This window comes from Falco cherrug, chromosome Z (genome assembly GCF_023634085.1).
Source record: "Falco cherrug isolate bFalChe1 chromosome Z, bFalChe1.pri, whole genome shotgun sequence".
NCBI classification, from domain to species: Eukaryota; Metazoa; Chordata; class Aves; order Falconiformes; family Falconidae; genus Falco; species Falco cherrug.
The window spans coordinates 39,713,704-39,727,492 of record NC_073720.1 but is presented as its reverse complement, the minus strand read 5'-3'; the positions used below and the strand labels follow the sequence as shown (position 1 = coordinate 39,727,492).

The window sequence follows — 13,789 nt, the reverse complement described above, 5'->3', positions numbered from 1 at the left end:
TGTAATCCAACAGTGTATACAGTCTGATGCAACAAAGTGAGTTACATATCTATTTAAACACACTTGCAATTGCAAATTCTTGGATTAGGATGAAAATCTTCAAATTTAATATTGTCATGCCTGAATACTACTCTGAAGTTTAGAACATACTGAAGCACACTTGGGTCAAAAATACAAACAGGAACCCAGTTGCCTGAGAGGAAATACAATTTTCTTCCTATTCAATTAACAAACCAAAGAGCACAATACAAGAAGTCACTGATGATTTCAAAGAAAGCTAGATTTGAATTAATTATGGAAGAATGTTTGTAAGTAGCTCTGCAGCAGCAAACCCGTATGCTGAATTGCGGAAAGAAGTAAAATGAGGCATGAGGGTGGGAGGGTGATCAGAACAGTAGCTGCTGATAGAGAAACGTAACGATGGTTTACTGCTTTAGTTCCCAGATTTCCTAGAGTAAATGAGGAGCTGCTTATTGTTTTGGTATTGCAAGCAACTGTTGCTACTTCTTTTGAAAAAAAGAAAAGAAGAACAGCAAGTATGTGGAATATTGTTTACTGTTAATCAACACATCTTAACTGAAATTTTCACAATAGTTGAAGCTACATTTAAGTATACAATAGTCTCAATCACAAAAAACAGGCAGAACAATTAAACTACATAAGGCCTTAAATCAGAAGCACAGTGTGTATTGTTGGAATATTACTTTGTTTACAAATAGGCTACATATAATTAAGTTTACTTTTCATATTTTTATTCATGTAAAATGCATTCAAGGGAAAGGCAACTTACAAAGTTTATTTTACCATGAGTTAATAGAAAAATGTCAACATTCTCTTCTTGCCCCTCCCCCCACCCCATCCAGGTGTGATTAGTAAAATTTCCATACAATACTCAAAAAACAATAATCATTTACACGAAACATCCAAAAGCCAGCCTCATCAGACAACTGCAAACTTGCAAATTGTTTATTACAAAATTGGATAAACTTCCAGGGTTTTTTCTAATGAATATTGCATCTCTATGCAATCAATGTTTAAAACTACATTGTCCACAAAGCCTTCTAGGTTCTAAAAGTCTTACTGGTTTCAAAGTAGTATTTGGTGGCCTCAGTAGCAATCAAGTGAGTATCTGCATTACAACAATGATAACTTGCAGCATTACTTTGGCAAGATTAGGACTGCTGATGAGTGGGTAAATTTGTTTAACCTGAGAGGTAAGGGTTAACACAAGAACAGAACACCAAAAGTGAAACTAAGCACAAAAGATAGAAAAATATGGAAAAAAAAGAGATCTATTTTGACCCTCTCCCCCTATAACAGGGCATGGGCCATTTCCAGTGACTGCCTATTCTTATTACATACATTAGTATTTGATCAAATTTCATGGCTATTACATTTTACAGAACAACTGCTTAGAAGTCTGGTTTTTAATTTACATCTGTGCAACACAGTAACTCACAGTACATTTTGAGATGTTTAAAAAATATTTATAAACTTGTTTTTGATATGCTAAAGCATTTGGCCACACTCTTACAGCATTTGATTTTACATAATTGAAATTTTGTACAGTACTCCTTGTGATTTTCTTTTTTACATCTAAGAAGGAAAAAACTTCACACAAAGTAATATGAACTGCCAAGCTTGACTGCATGATCATGTAATTCCAGTTTATAATACTGGCATTAAAACCTTCATTAATTATGTTGACAAATCATTACCTGTACATTTAATGAAGGCAACCAAGATGATTTGAAAACACAACCTTCAGGTTTCATGTTATGTGTTTATCAAGGTGTGCAGTTCTGCAGTGAAATGAAAAAGCATGTAAATATACAAAGAAAATTACAAGTTCACCAGTTCCTGTGACACAAACTGTTTTAATCTTTCAAGGTACTGTCCATAGAGTTCCACATCATTATGGCCTGCTCCTTCTACCCACAGTGGTTCTACAGGTCTCTGGCAACGCTCGAATAATGCTAGGCCATGTGAAAAGTCAATTACTTCATCTTCAGTCCCATGGATTATTAACACAGGAGATGTTATTTTAGAAATTTTGTCAATGCTGTAAGAAAAAGATTATATGTATGAAAACAATAAGCTTTATTGTATCTTTTTGAAGGACCGGACTGTTAATTTCAGGTTTTAATTACACATTTAGTTTTGACAATTTAATTCTGAAGTTGTTTAAAACATTAGAAAATTATATCTTATCAACACTCTGGATGTCCTTACAGTAGCACATGTAAAGCCACACAGAAGGGAAAAAACGGTACTGGAAACTATTAGGATTGAACAACAGAGCAATCCATCTAAAAACTGGTATATCATTATGTTCACTTCAAAAAAACCACATTGGACTGATGAAAACATTACTTCAGAGTTTTGCAGTAAAAAAGTGCTTGTCAGAAGTGAAAGAATTTTAGCACTTAAGAGTTTGACCATCTTGGGGGAAGAAAGTCTTTGAAGTTAGATGCTCAAAATACAAATAATTCCTTGAGACAGGTGTACCGTTTGTAATGGCCAACTAGTGGCACAGAGCTGAAATACATGACAGGAATTTGCTTTGGCTAAGGTCCACAGAGTTTTCCAGTCTTTGCTCCTTAGAGAAACATGTGCAAAAGACTGTTCACAGTTACGCAGGTTAACAACTCACTGGACTGGAACTGCTTGTTAGAATTGGTGATTTTAGGGGTTACATATAGGAAAACTAATCACTACTTTAACAGATACCCAAAAACATGATTAGAGATTTGAAAACCCTAGATGTATAGAGTTCTGTAAACTCCTTCAAAACAAATGTTTTCCCATTGTTGTTATTCACTCTGATTTTTCTCCAACTTTTTGTTAAACCTTCGAAAGAAATTTCAGAGAATTTGCCATATTACTTGTTTCCCTAGCCTAAAATTTCTGTAACAGAGAAAAATACATGCAGAATAAAAAATCCTGCAACTTACTTTGGGAATGCATCAAAGCAATACGTCTTCTTCGTATCAGGAAAAGCTACTCGCATTCCTGAGGTCAGGGGAGAATGAAGAATTACAGCAGCACTTTCATACCTAGCAGCAAGATCCACAGATGGTACTGTTCCTATACTCTGGCCATATATAATCACATTTTCAGGGCGGATTCCGTACCTAGAAAATCCAAAATGTTAAAAAAGTGGCATATAAACTGAAACAGACAAAACTGCAGCAAGGCAAAAAAAGCATTTCTGAAAACCAAAATTCCCTGAAGACGTTAAACTATGAAACAGCAGCTGGTAGAATAAGCAAATATATTCTGTAATATTCCTGACTTAACGGGACAATTATTTACTCTCTATTTCCAGTAAGTTATTTTTACCTTATGCCTGAATGATACTGAAATATGGTTTTATTTTTTTAATGTGAACTTGTGAATGCAGTTGTGACTTGTATACTAGTTGAAAGCCTTTACTGGTAACTCTGGTGAATCTACAGCAGCAAACTGATTAAAGCCTTACTAGCTCTATGGTTATCATTAAGTGGAGCATAGTCAAATCTGCAAAAGTTTGGTTGGGTTTACTTTTCTAATATCTGACTAAAACTGCAAGCCAGTTACATTGCTCAGCAATTTAGTGGAATCTAAAGCATGCTTGTACAGACAATGATTAGAATATTATGAATCCTGTGTAAGAACTGAGATGTTTCTTTCTTATCCCAGCTGATTCAACACGCAAGCTAGCAAGAGGAATACTCAACCTAACCCACAATTCAGACAGCCCAATGAGCAGTACAAAATTAAAGTCTAAGCCTCCCTCTGAATAAGATGAACACGCTCATTTTTTTCTGCAATTACCTGAGGTAAACAAAAGAATTATTGAACACGGAGTAACACTTAACAGTCAGATGTAACATTTTTCTGCATTAGCGTGGCTACAAAGAGCAGCTGGTTCCCAAGTAACACCAGGAAAGGCTCCAAGCAGAATATTATGCTGGCAAGAACAGTGCCCACAGGAGAAGGATGATCTGTACTAACAAAGTACTCAGTACAGGTTCAGAATGCAGAAGTGTATCTATCCAGGTACCTTTGCTAAACTTACTTGGGAAAGGAAGCACCTTAAACAGGAACTGCACTGCATTACCAAATAAAAAATAAAACAAAAAATAAATCAAACATTGTCCTCGCATATTACCAGAATTTTGTTTGCCTTTTTGAGTTAAAGGAGACTAACCTAACACCACTGTGGAACAACATGAGGTGACTTTAATGTTTGCCAACTGACTACAATCTTAAAAGGACTAACAATCAACTGTGTTCAGCTGAAGTGAAGGAAAGTACAACCATCATTACCTCTTCTACAATAAATGCATGCATCTTTTCTGTCAAAGCCAGATAACAACACCCATACCCACAGAGGAGTTATCAAATTAGTGCATTTTGCATACCTTCAGCAAAGCCAGGGAAACAGAGGTAATGAAGTATTGTACAGTATCTTATAAGTATGGCTATATACCTGTTTAAGTCACCAAACACTAATCAGTACAGTCTAAAAGCCTCAAAATCAGAAACTTTAGGAAAAAAGATGTTTCACATGTACCAAAACATTCAAATTACCAACTGATAAAACCCCAGAATCCGCAAGTACTTTTCAATAACCCAGAAAACATCTGTGTGTTACATCAGTATATAATAAACAATTAAAGAACCAAAAAAACCCAAAAAACCACCAAAACCCAACAACTAGGACGACTTCAGGAAAAAACACAAGCACATTTCAGTATTACCCAAATGTAATTATCACTAGCAGAACTCATTAGGCATCCCAATAAGCTTTTTAAATTGAGGCTAAAATTCACTAGTTCATCGCTAACTTTGTCTATTTAACTGTTCATCTATTTATTTAGATTGTATTCTGCTAGATTGAAACACAAAAGCTGTACAAGTATTAGCACAGATACATTCATAGAATCTATCATGACTACTTAATTACTATCAGAATTTCCTAGAAAGTGTTTCTAGAATCATAATCAAATTAAGAGTTCTAACATACCAAGACTCATCCCTCAGCCTGGAACAACAGGCAAGCCCCCCACCTCAAAATAGTCCTCAGGCAATAAAAAAATTAAAACATTCTGATTAACAAAAATTTTCTCAAAATTCCAATACACAAAAATACAAAAAAATTAAAGCTCCAAAACTGAAACAAACATAAAGTCTTCACTACTTCTGTCTGTTTTCTGAAACACCTGAGAACAGCCTAGCAGCCATCCTTTTACAATTAATCTCCCAGTTCAAAATATTTCTAATCACATTTGTCCATTCTGTAAGTGCCGTATCGCCTTCTATTTCTTTCATATTATCTGAACAAAACTCACATTAATACCTGACGCTTTGCATCATTAGTACGGCATGGAGTCTGCCCAGCACATTCTGACATAAAATAGTTCTCAAATAAAAAACCTTGCAAATTATAACACTTTGATTTCCTCAAAATCAAAACTGAAGTATTGAGTTTTACAAGATGCAGGCCACTGCACAGAAGTTTAAATCAAAATTTAAAAGTATATTTTGGAGTATATGTTCTCCTCTTTTTCATTATTCTTCCCCTTATTTTTGGATCCATATTCTTCAGCCTACAGATAGACAAATATTAGCTACAAAAAATAATCCAAGAAAAGCATTTACTATATTTGGATTAAAGTAATCCTTTCTCCATCACAGCCAGGCAGATTGCCTTCACAACATCCACCAGAACCTATTAGTCTGGAAACTAAAATAGTGAGGCCAATCACCACAAGTGGTGGTTCAAAGCAGACTCTTTAATATTCTGGCTTGGGGGAAAAAAAACAGCAAACAACAAAACAAAACTCAACAAAAGACAAATATTTGAAACAGAGAACATCGGCTGTGTCTGTTGCCAGTCTTTCCTCTTCTCTTGAACAGGCTTCTGCAAAGTTCAGGGAAAAGAAGAGCCCAACTGTCCCTCAGTTCCTTTTTCCCAAAAATACCACTTTACAATCTAAAATGTAGTAATTCTTGAAAAGATAACTGTTGGTATGTTCCCTAGTAAGAAAGTTCATCTACTTATTCTTTTGACAGTCCTGTAAACTTCAAGAAGTTTGTTAGAAAATTACTAGTTGACTACACACCTGGTTGCCCAAATGAGGAAGTGCGAGATCAAGAGAAAAATGGCAGTAATATTCTCCTTTTAATCAGTGTTTTAGAGTTACAGGCCATCCTGAGGAAGGGGAATGTGACAGTTACAGAGCCATATGCTCTAAGTAGTGATCTTGTGAGAAGAGCTCAAAGACATGCTGTAAAAACTATTAATATCTTTGCAAGCTCATTATACTGATCATAGGAGTAATGTAAACACTACTGCCTGCTCAAGTAATCTTAGATAACTTGTGTCAGAATAGACGGGCTTTCAGCTTGATGGCAGTGGTGCAGGTTGTTATATTTGGGGCTTTTTAAAGCCATAACCACCAGAAAGGAATTCGCAACAAAATCTTTAAAATAGCTGTGCACAGATGTACCTTCTCAGAGAAAGCAGTCTTCCTCTGGACTGAACCTGGCATAAAATTTCGACAGATACTTTCTGCAGTTTAAAGGCTGCCACCAACACTTTTCTTTTTCCCACAGCAACTGACATTCCAATTCCTTTCAACAACGTACTCATCCTTTATGTTCACGCACCTAAGGGTTACCTGTCTGGAAAGCACATGGAACTTGAGGAGGAGTTTTAACATAGAATAAATGTACTTCTGTGCCATAAACTTGCTAGCACCCATACGGTGTCTGAGCACTCACAAATTTCTGCCTTATCATCACCCTAAAAGTACACGTTAATGTCACTACGAAACTAAGCTCTCACAAAACTGAAGAGAACCACTTTCCTTTGCATCTTCAGCCACATGTTGCACCTCATCCAGCTTCACCAGCTAGTGTAGGAAAGTAAATTAACCTCGTCTGGGAATAGTGGAGCAACTACTTTTCTGCTCCTTTGTGCTGGTTGTCTTCAGGGCAAGGCAAGAAATGACATGCTACTGGTGGGTTAAAGGAAGGAGCGAACTAATACATCGTTGTAACGATGTAGGCCATCAGACCACTGCCTAGAATCAGGGCCCAAGCTAACACAGGGCGACTAATGACGCCAGTATAGTCTTCTGCAAGACTACATATGCTGATCAGATATAGATGGTCTCTTGTAAAAGAGGCAACATGAACACGCCTGTCTGATCTTCTCAGCTTCTGGGAGGGAAAGAAGAACTGCTAAACAGCAATGAAATATTCTTTTTTCCTCCCTTTGTGCAAACTTCACAACATGCTGTAGAAGAAACTCTTTCACCATTTCCTTTATATTCCTATCTTTCTAAGAAGACCTTTTCTGCACTTCACTGAACACCCACCTTAGTGGCAGTGCACCCCTCTTCTGCCCCTCCCTCCTCCTTTTCATAGAACAGTTTGGGTTCGAGGATGATCTAGTCCAGCCTCCTTGTCACAGGCAGCTTCAACTTTCACAGGTTGCCGAAAGCCCCATCCAACCTTACCTTGAAAGCTTTCATTGGATTATACATCATACATCACTTACATTGGATATTCATTGTATTACATACTTTCATTGGATATACATCACATCGCCATGATATGCAATATGTAAACTACAAAATGCATGTCTGGCTGCAATGAGTCATTTTTGGGTTGGGCCATTTTTGTTGTTTTAAACTTCAGTTATCTTTATCAACCAAATACCAGCTGAAATTACAATATTATACTTCCAGGCTCTTTGGAGTACACACCATTTTGCCCTTGATATACATAAGGGAGACAAAAAGCAATTTATTTTTTTACTTCTAAACTATTGGTGTTAATCTAGAAGACATGCTCACTTTACAACAATAAAATAAAGTATTAGTAAAATCAAACTCAGAAGCGTACACTTTTGACAGTACCTCGCAGGCTCACACTAATGACGAGGTGCAACAGATGCTCTAGAGAGGCTACTGTTTGTGAATCTATTGCAACACATGCATTTAACCAGCTGACAGCAGTGCTTGGGGCACACGGAAGAAAGGGGAACATCCCGAGGTAATTTTCAATGCACTTTTCAGAACCTTTTGTCATCATGCACTTAACACATGAAATTACAGCTGCAAATTGCAGAACGTGTAGGGCATGAACATCCTTCACACCTTTAACTATCAACATTCTATGCCATGAATAAACAATTCCATGCCACAAATAAAATCCATGAACATACAGCTCTTCCTTAACTCAGATGCACGTTGCCTTTCTTTTGTATACAACATGTAACATTGCTAGAAGAAGAAGGGAACCGTGTTTTATGAGAGGCAAGCCCACTGACCATGCATGTAGTAATCAAACATCTCCTCTGCCTCACTCATCATGGTTTGGCTTTTATAAATCTCACAATCCTACTGACCCATTTGTTTTATTTGCAAGATTTCTCTCTATGATAAATTGAGCTATTTTTCCCTATCAATTTAAGTGAAAGCTCAATTTCTCTCCAAATATTCAAAGTCAAGGCACCTCCTCTTCCAGCAAAACATCCTCTACTTTTGATTAAAAAAAAAAAACAAAACAAAACACACCACCGTAATTTGTGAATTCTCAAAAGAACACTTTCAGTCCACAACCAAATAGATTTTATATTATTCCTATATTTGGCTTCTCCTATGAAAAGGCTGTCCGGCTTCTCTAAAGGTAAATCTGGTCATAAGGCAACTCCAGCATGTCTTCTGGGTTCTGAATGAGCACCATTTGCCCTGCTTTTGCCTGGGACTGGTTAAACCTTTCCACCCTTTCTAGTGTGTCATCAAAGGCCTTCAGAGACAAGGAGAGTGGAAAATAGGCGTATCCCAAAATGACTCCTGGCATTTCAACACTTTGTAGCTATGACAGTCAGAAAAAGAATGTCCTCACTTGCTTTTATGTAGTCCCATGTATATGATGCACATGAATATACAATAATGTGCAACCTTCCCAAACCTGATGGCAGTGAATCACCTTGCCTTCTTCTACAGTCAGCATCCTCATGGATAGCTATGGCTTCCTATTAAAATATTCAAAGCAGGTAGACAATAGGGACACAATTCAGAATCTGCATCTGCTGTTTATCTCTTCTAACCTGCTGCCAAATTAGCCTTCTGTATTCATTTACATGAATAATAATATTCACATACCCTTACAGCAACCACTTTTAAGAAAGTCGTGTTGGACCAACCTCACCATCACTCTCAATACTAGTTCCAGACTACCTCACCCTAGGTGTCCAGTCCCCACTGGGCAGTTGTGTCTGTTTACAGATGGCCACCTGGATTGCCCTTCCAAGACACAAAACTTAACACACTAACATGGCTCCACCACAAGCATCTGTGTTGACTAGAATGAAGTCCACATCAGCATTTCAATTACCCTAGAAACACCTTTTAACGCTGTGTTCTATGATCCCATTTCTCAGAACAGGGAATGCAGGAAGCTGTGGGTGATTGTGATCAATCTCCAACAAAGACAATTTCTCAATTCTTGATCCCATTACAGTGGGATCAAGATATGAGGCATAGTTTAAAAGTCTATGATGCCTTTCTTCTCTCATCCCGTCAACAAGAATTTCAAAGGAGTAACACCTATACGTACATCTATCCTGCAAACAGTCCGCTAAATTTGTTTTGTTTTGCAGAATACTTACATTATAAAACGTTAAAGATGGTGCTAGTGTAGCACTGACAGAACAGGCTATACTAGAAAAGTGAATCAATGCTGCAGCAAATGCTCAAAGGCTCCATCCATTCTGGTCCAGATATTCATGAAGTATTTAAACACAGCTGAGCACTGTTTTAGGGCTCAAAGAACACCGTGGACTGGTAACCAAACTGCATGAGCCAGTGTGTCCAGAGTAATTTGCTGAACTTCTCCCTGCTACATTCAGCATTCAGATACAAGGGCAAGACAGGTCCGCCAACCAGAAAGTTGTTGCAAGTACCACAGTGTTACTACACCACTAGTAATTCTTTAAGCAACAGAAAAAATTCAGTTCACATTTGTGAAATTCACAAGAAAGGCAGACCAATTCAAGCTTTATACACTCTACAGAATTACGTATTTCTAAAGGAGGTTTTGACGCAAAAAATAAACACAGACAGCAAAAAGGATTGAGGCAGGTCATTCCTGAATTGAAGAGGGAAAAACAGACTGATGTAGTATGTATTCAGAGTTCCCCCTGAGAATGTCTGTTCAACGAACGGCATGTTCAGATGGGATAGTATAATGAACATTCTTATTTGATTAGGAAAGGTATGCTATGTGACATCCAAGAATGGAGGTGAGAATTCAAGTTGCAATTACATTTTCTTTTAGGTTTTCAATCAGAAATTCGTCAAGAGGAGGAATAGATAGTAATTACAAATTAGTTCATAAACCAGAGCCTGTAAACTGACACAAACAAACAATTTAAGGTTTCACCATCTAGTTCTCTTCCATTTTCTGGTGCACTGAAACAATTCAGACTGTTTTCCACATAGTTCACAAACCATATTATGTTTTTTATCAATGTTACTGGGTATTTTACCAAGCGGCTATATTCCAGAGCATTTCATTACAAACCGTGGTCACCAGTGTACCTGTTGCAGCTCTTGGCTTTACAGAACAGATCTGGTTATATCTCAACTTTCCACTGTAATCAAAAGAAATGACAAAACCTAATCTAACAACACAGTGTGACTGTTGTTAAATATATGAAGCTGAATACCTGTCCCCTGTGGTTGTAAGAGGTTTATGATAATAAGTGTTCCCCCCACTTCAATATACAAATAAAATAGGCTTCTTTTCAAAAGAAGTATCACACCTCTGTTATAAGGTAAAAGAAATGCAAGACAATATTTGTACTTACAAAACTGAAAAGGGATAATCTACTCCAAAGTAACAGGAAGATAATTAATATTACATTGATCAAGTTCTAAATTTACTGTCACTACTACAAGGCTCCAGGATTTTAAAAGTCTTTACACATCCCTTACACTAAGTCACATCCCTGATATATTATTAAACAGGATGCCCAAATTGCAATGATCAAATTGTAACATGCTGCTGTAGATTAAATTCAGTTTTTCACAGTTTTTGGTGCTAAATACATAATATGATGGGAGTTTTTTTGGTGAACGTCTATTCTTATGATCACATAATATTTTAAAACATAATCTTTTTGTAGTTTGAATACTTGCAACACAAAAAGAATATTGCTTTAAATGGAAGAAACCATGGTGAAAAATGCTCTCAGACTTAAGAAGTGGGTATTCAATGCTGCATTTATGTGGTGCCTAGGATTCTTGCATGTATCATAAAATGCTTGCAAAGTCTTTCATTTCACTATTTTACTTTCCTAAAAGCAGAGGTTTAGAACACAGAAACTACTGAAACATCTTTCCAATTTGCATTTTTCCTTGTCCAGTTTTAATCTACTTGAGCTAACACCACTGACTCAAATTCCTGTTTTTTATTCCCACCATGATACATTTACACAGATCAATTATAACCTCTCTGACACATATTATTTTCCCAAGATATAAAATCATCTTTTTTTCTTTATACAGAAAGCTATCTTTGGAAATGCTGTAGCTGCTAGTCTGAACTCCGAAACAAAGGTGGTCTGAACACCATACAGAAATCCAAACAGTCTCACCAGGTTCTCTTATAACAGCTTTTCCACTGCCCCTCCCTACTAAAAAAGCAGGTGATGGAATTACCTGAAAAAACAACCCACATTTTCTCTCACCCACATCACACCAGTCACTCTGTTACTGGACAATCAATTATTATAGGCTTTTCCTACCTTCTGAGATTTCCAACTGAGATCCCAAACTGTGACAATAAGGATTATGTTCTAATCATTCATGACTGAATCATACCTTATATTTCGTCCCATTTCAATTTCTCTAGTATATCAGTACTATATACCGATTCTGCTCAATACTGACAACGCCTTCAGCATAAGGCACAATCAATCACCTTGGATATGAATCCATTAATCCTAAAATACAGCATTTCTGTTTACAAATTAACTATAACCATTTGAAAAGCACACTGTAAAAGAAAAATGGCAGCTAATGTCTTACCTTGTCCTAAGAGCCACCCAAGCAGCATCAATGTCAGCATACAAATTCTTCTCTGTTGGCTTCCCAGAACTTGCACCATATCCAGAATAATCATATGAGAATATGTTGCAATTAATCCGTGAACCCAGCCCTATGTAAAAGCTGCTCATCTGACCTAGGTCAACGGCATTTCCATGTGAGAAGAGCAAAGTATACTTGGCGTTAGGTGAGCAACGCACAAACATACAGGCAATCCTGTTACCTTTACTTGTTCTAGTCATGAAGCATTCAATGGCATCTTTTTCTCTAGAAGAATACTGCCAGTCTGCTCGCTCTGAGAGATGTAAAGTCCAGCGACTACCACTCTCATCACACATCAGCGTATATGTGGGATCAGGAGGTAAGAATGCCAATTTGGAGGCAATTTTCCCTGGGCATGGTGGACAACAGAACAGGCAACACAGTTCACTAAAGGAAAGATTATTCATCTTCTAGTCTGAAACAGAAAGAGAAAATGGTATCAGTTTCTAGTTACAATCCTATATCAAAAATACAACTCCTGGAAAATGTAAATGTATCCTCTCCAGAAAATAATACATAATGTTAGTGGAAATATTGAACAAAACAGTTGTAAATATGTATGTAAATTTCCATATAATAGCTTACTTTATATTATTAGCTACTTTATAATAAGCACATTCAGGATGAGTGGTAACTCTATAGTCCTGCCAGATATTAAAACTAACATATGATTACGCAGGGAAAGAACAAGCATGAGTTCTGGAGTTTCTTTGGAGGAAATGAAGTTTCTTATCTTAAGCAATTATGAGAAGTGTTCACCTGTTGACAAACACATGTTATAAAGAAAAATTAAAATATATTGCAGTGTTTGCAGTAAACTAAGGCTATGCAAATCTTTGCAGTCAAAAATCACTACAATTTTTCCTAAATACAGAGAATATGTATTACAATCATGAATTATGGGTTCCTGCAAGCAGTATCAGCAGTATGAAAGGTTCCTGAAGGACAAAACTTAGAAGGCAGAACAAGATGTTTCTGCTAGCTTAGCAAACACTATAGTCCTTCAGCACACTAAAATCCATCCATAAATGCTTTCTTGCTCCACATACTGGCTGACAAATGTTTCCAAACCCTTCAAAGAAATTATTACCTAAGGTTTCCTGCACTGCACATAGGAGTTGGGTTTGTATTAATGATATGACTATTTCTACTCCATGCTTTAACAAAACCATCTCACACCATATGCTTTATCACAAGTATTTGGCAAATCAATAATCAAAACCACCAATTCAAAGCATTGTTTAATAGAATGGGGGCAGGAAAAAAGTAAATGCACATACACCCAAAGTAAGCTAGGCAAAGACATAGATGCCCTGAAAAGCAGGCATTGTGTCCTCAATTTACAGCTGGGAGAAGTGAGGGGGGGGGGGGGGGGGGGGAGGGCGGGAAATTCCTTTGTTGTGACAATACTTTTTCTCAGAGGTAGAAAAAGCGATGAAATCTGCCAAGAGCCATGCTGAAAACCAGCATAGCTAAGATAAGCATTTACACTACTTTACTTGTGTTAAGGCATCTGATGTTTCATGTCAACTTAAACAACTTTTCCATCCCAAATCTATCTACAGGTCTCAAGCACAGTTCCTACCAAGTCACTGCAAACAGAAATACAGTTTCATGTACCAGCTTTGACTGCTAGA

General features: G+C 36.9%; 1 protein-coding gene across 5 annotated transcripts in view; it reads right to left on the bottom strand.

The window, feature by feature from the left end:
- Positions 1-537: 537 nt before the first annotated feature.
- ABHD17B (abhydrolase domain containing 17B, depalmitoylase) overlaps positions 538-13,789 on the bottom strand; it is a 19,933-nt gene continuing 6,681 nt past the window's right edge. For 3 of the 5 annotated variants that reach the window (XM_005435717.3, XM_055698852.1, XM_055698851.1), the window contains exons 2-4: positions 12,093-12,567; positions 2,955-3,134; positions 538-2,062 (exon numbers count right to left, since the gene is read on the bottom strand). In XM_005435717.3, the coding sequence (XP_005435774.1) occupies positions 1,843-2,062; positions 2,955-3,134; positions 12,093-12,559 (867 nt within the window). In that variant the 5' untranslated portion in view covers positions 12,560-12,567 and the 3' untranslated portion in view covers positions 538-1,842. The remainder of the gene's footprint in view (positions 2,063-2,954; positions 3,135-12,092; positions 12,568-13,789) is intronic. The other 2 variants (XM_055698853.1, XM_055698854.1) reach the window with 2 other exon arrangements.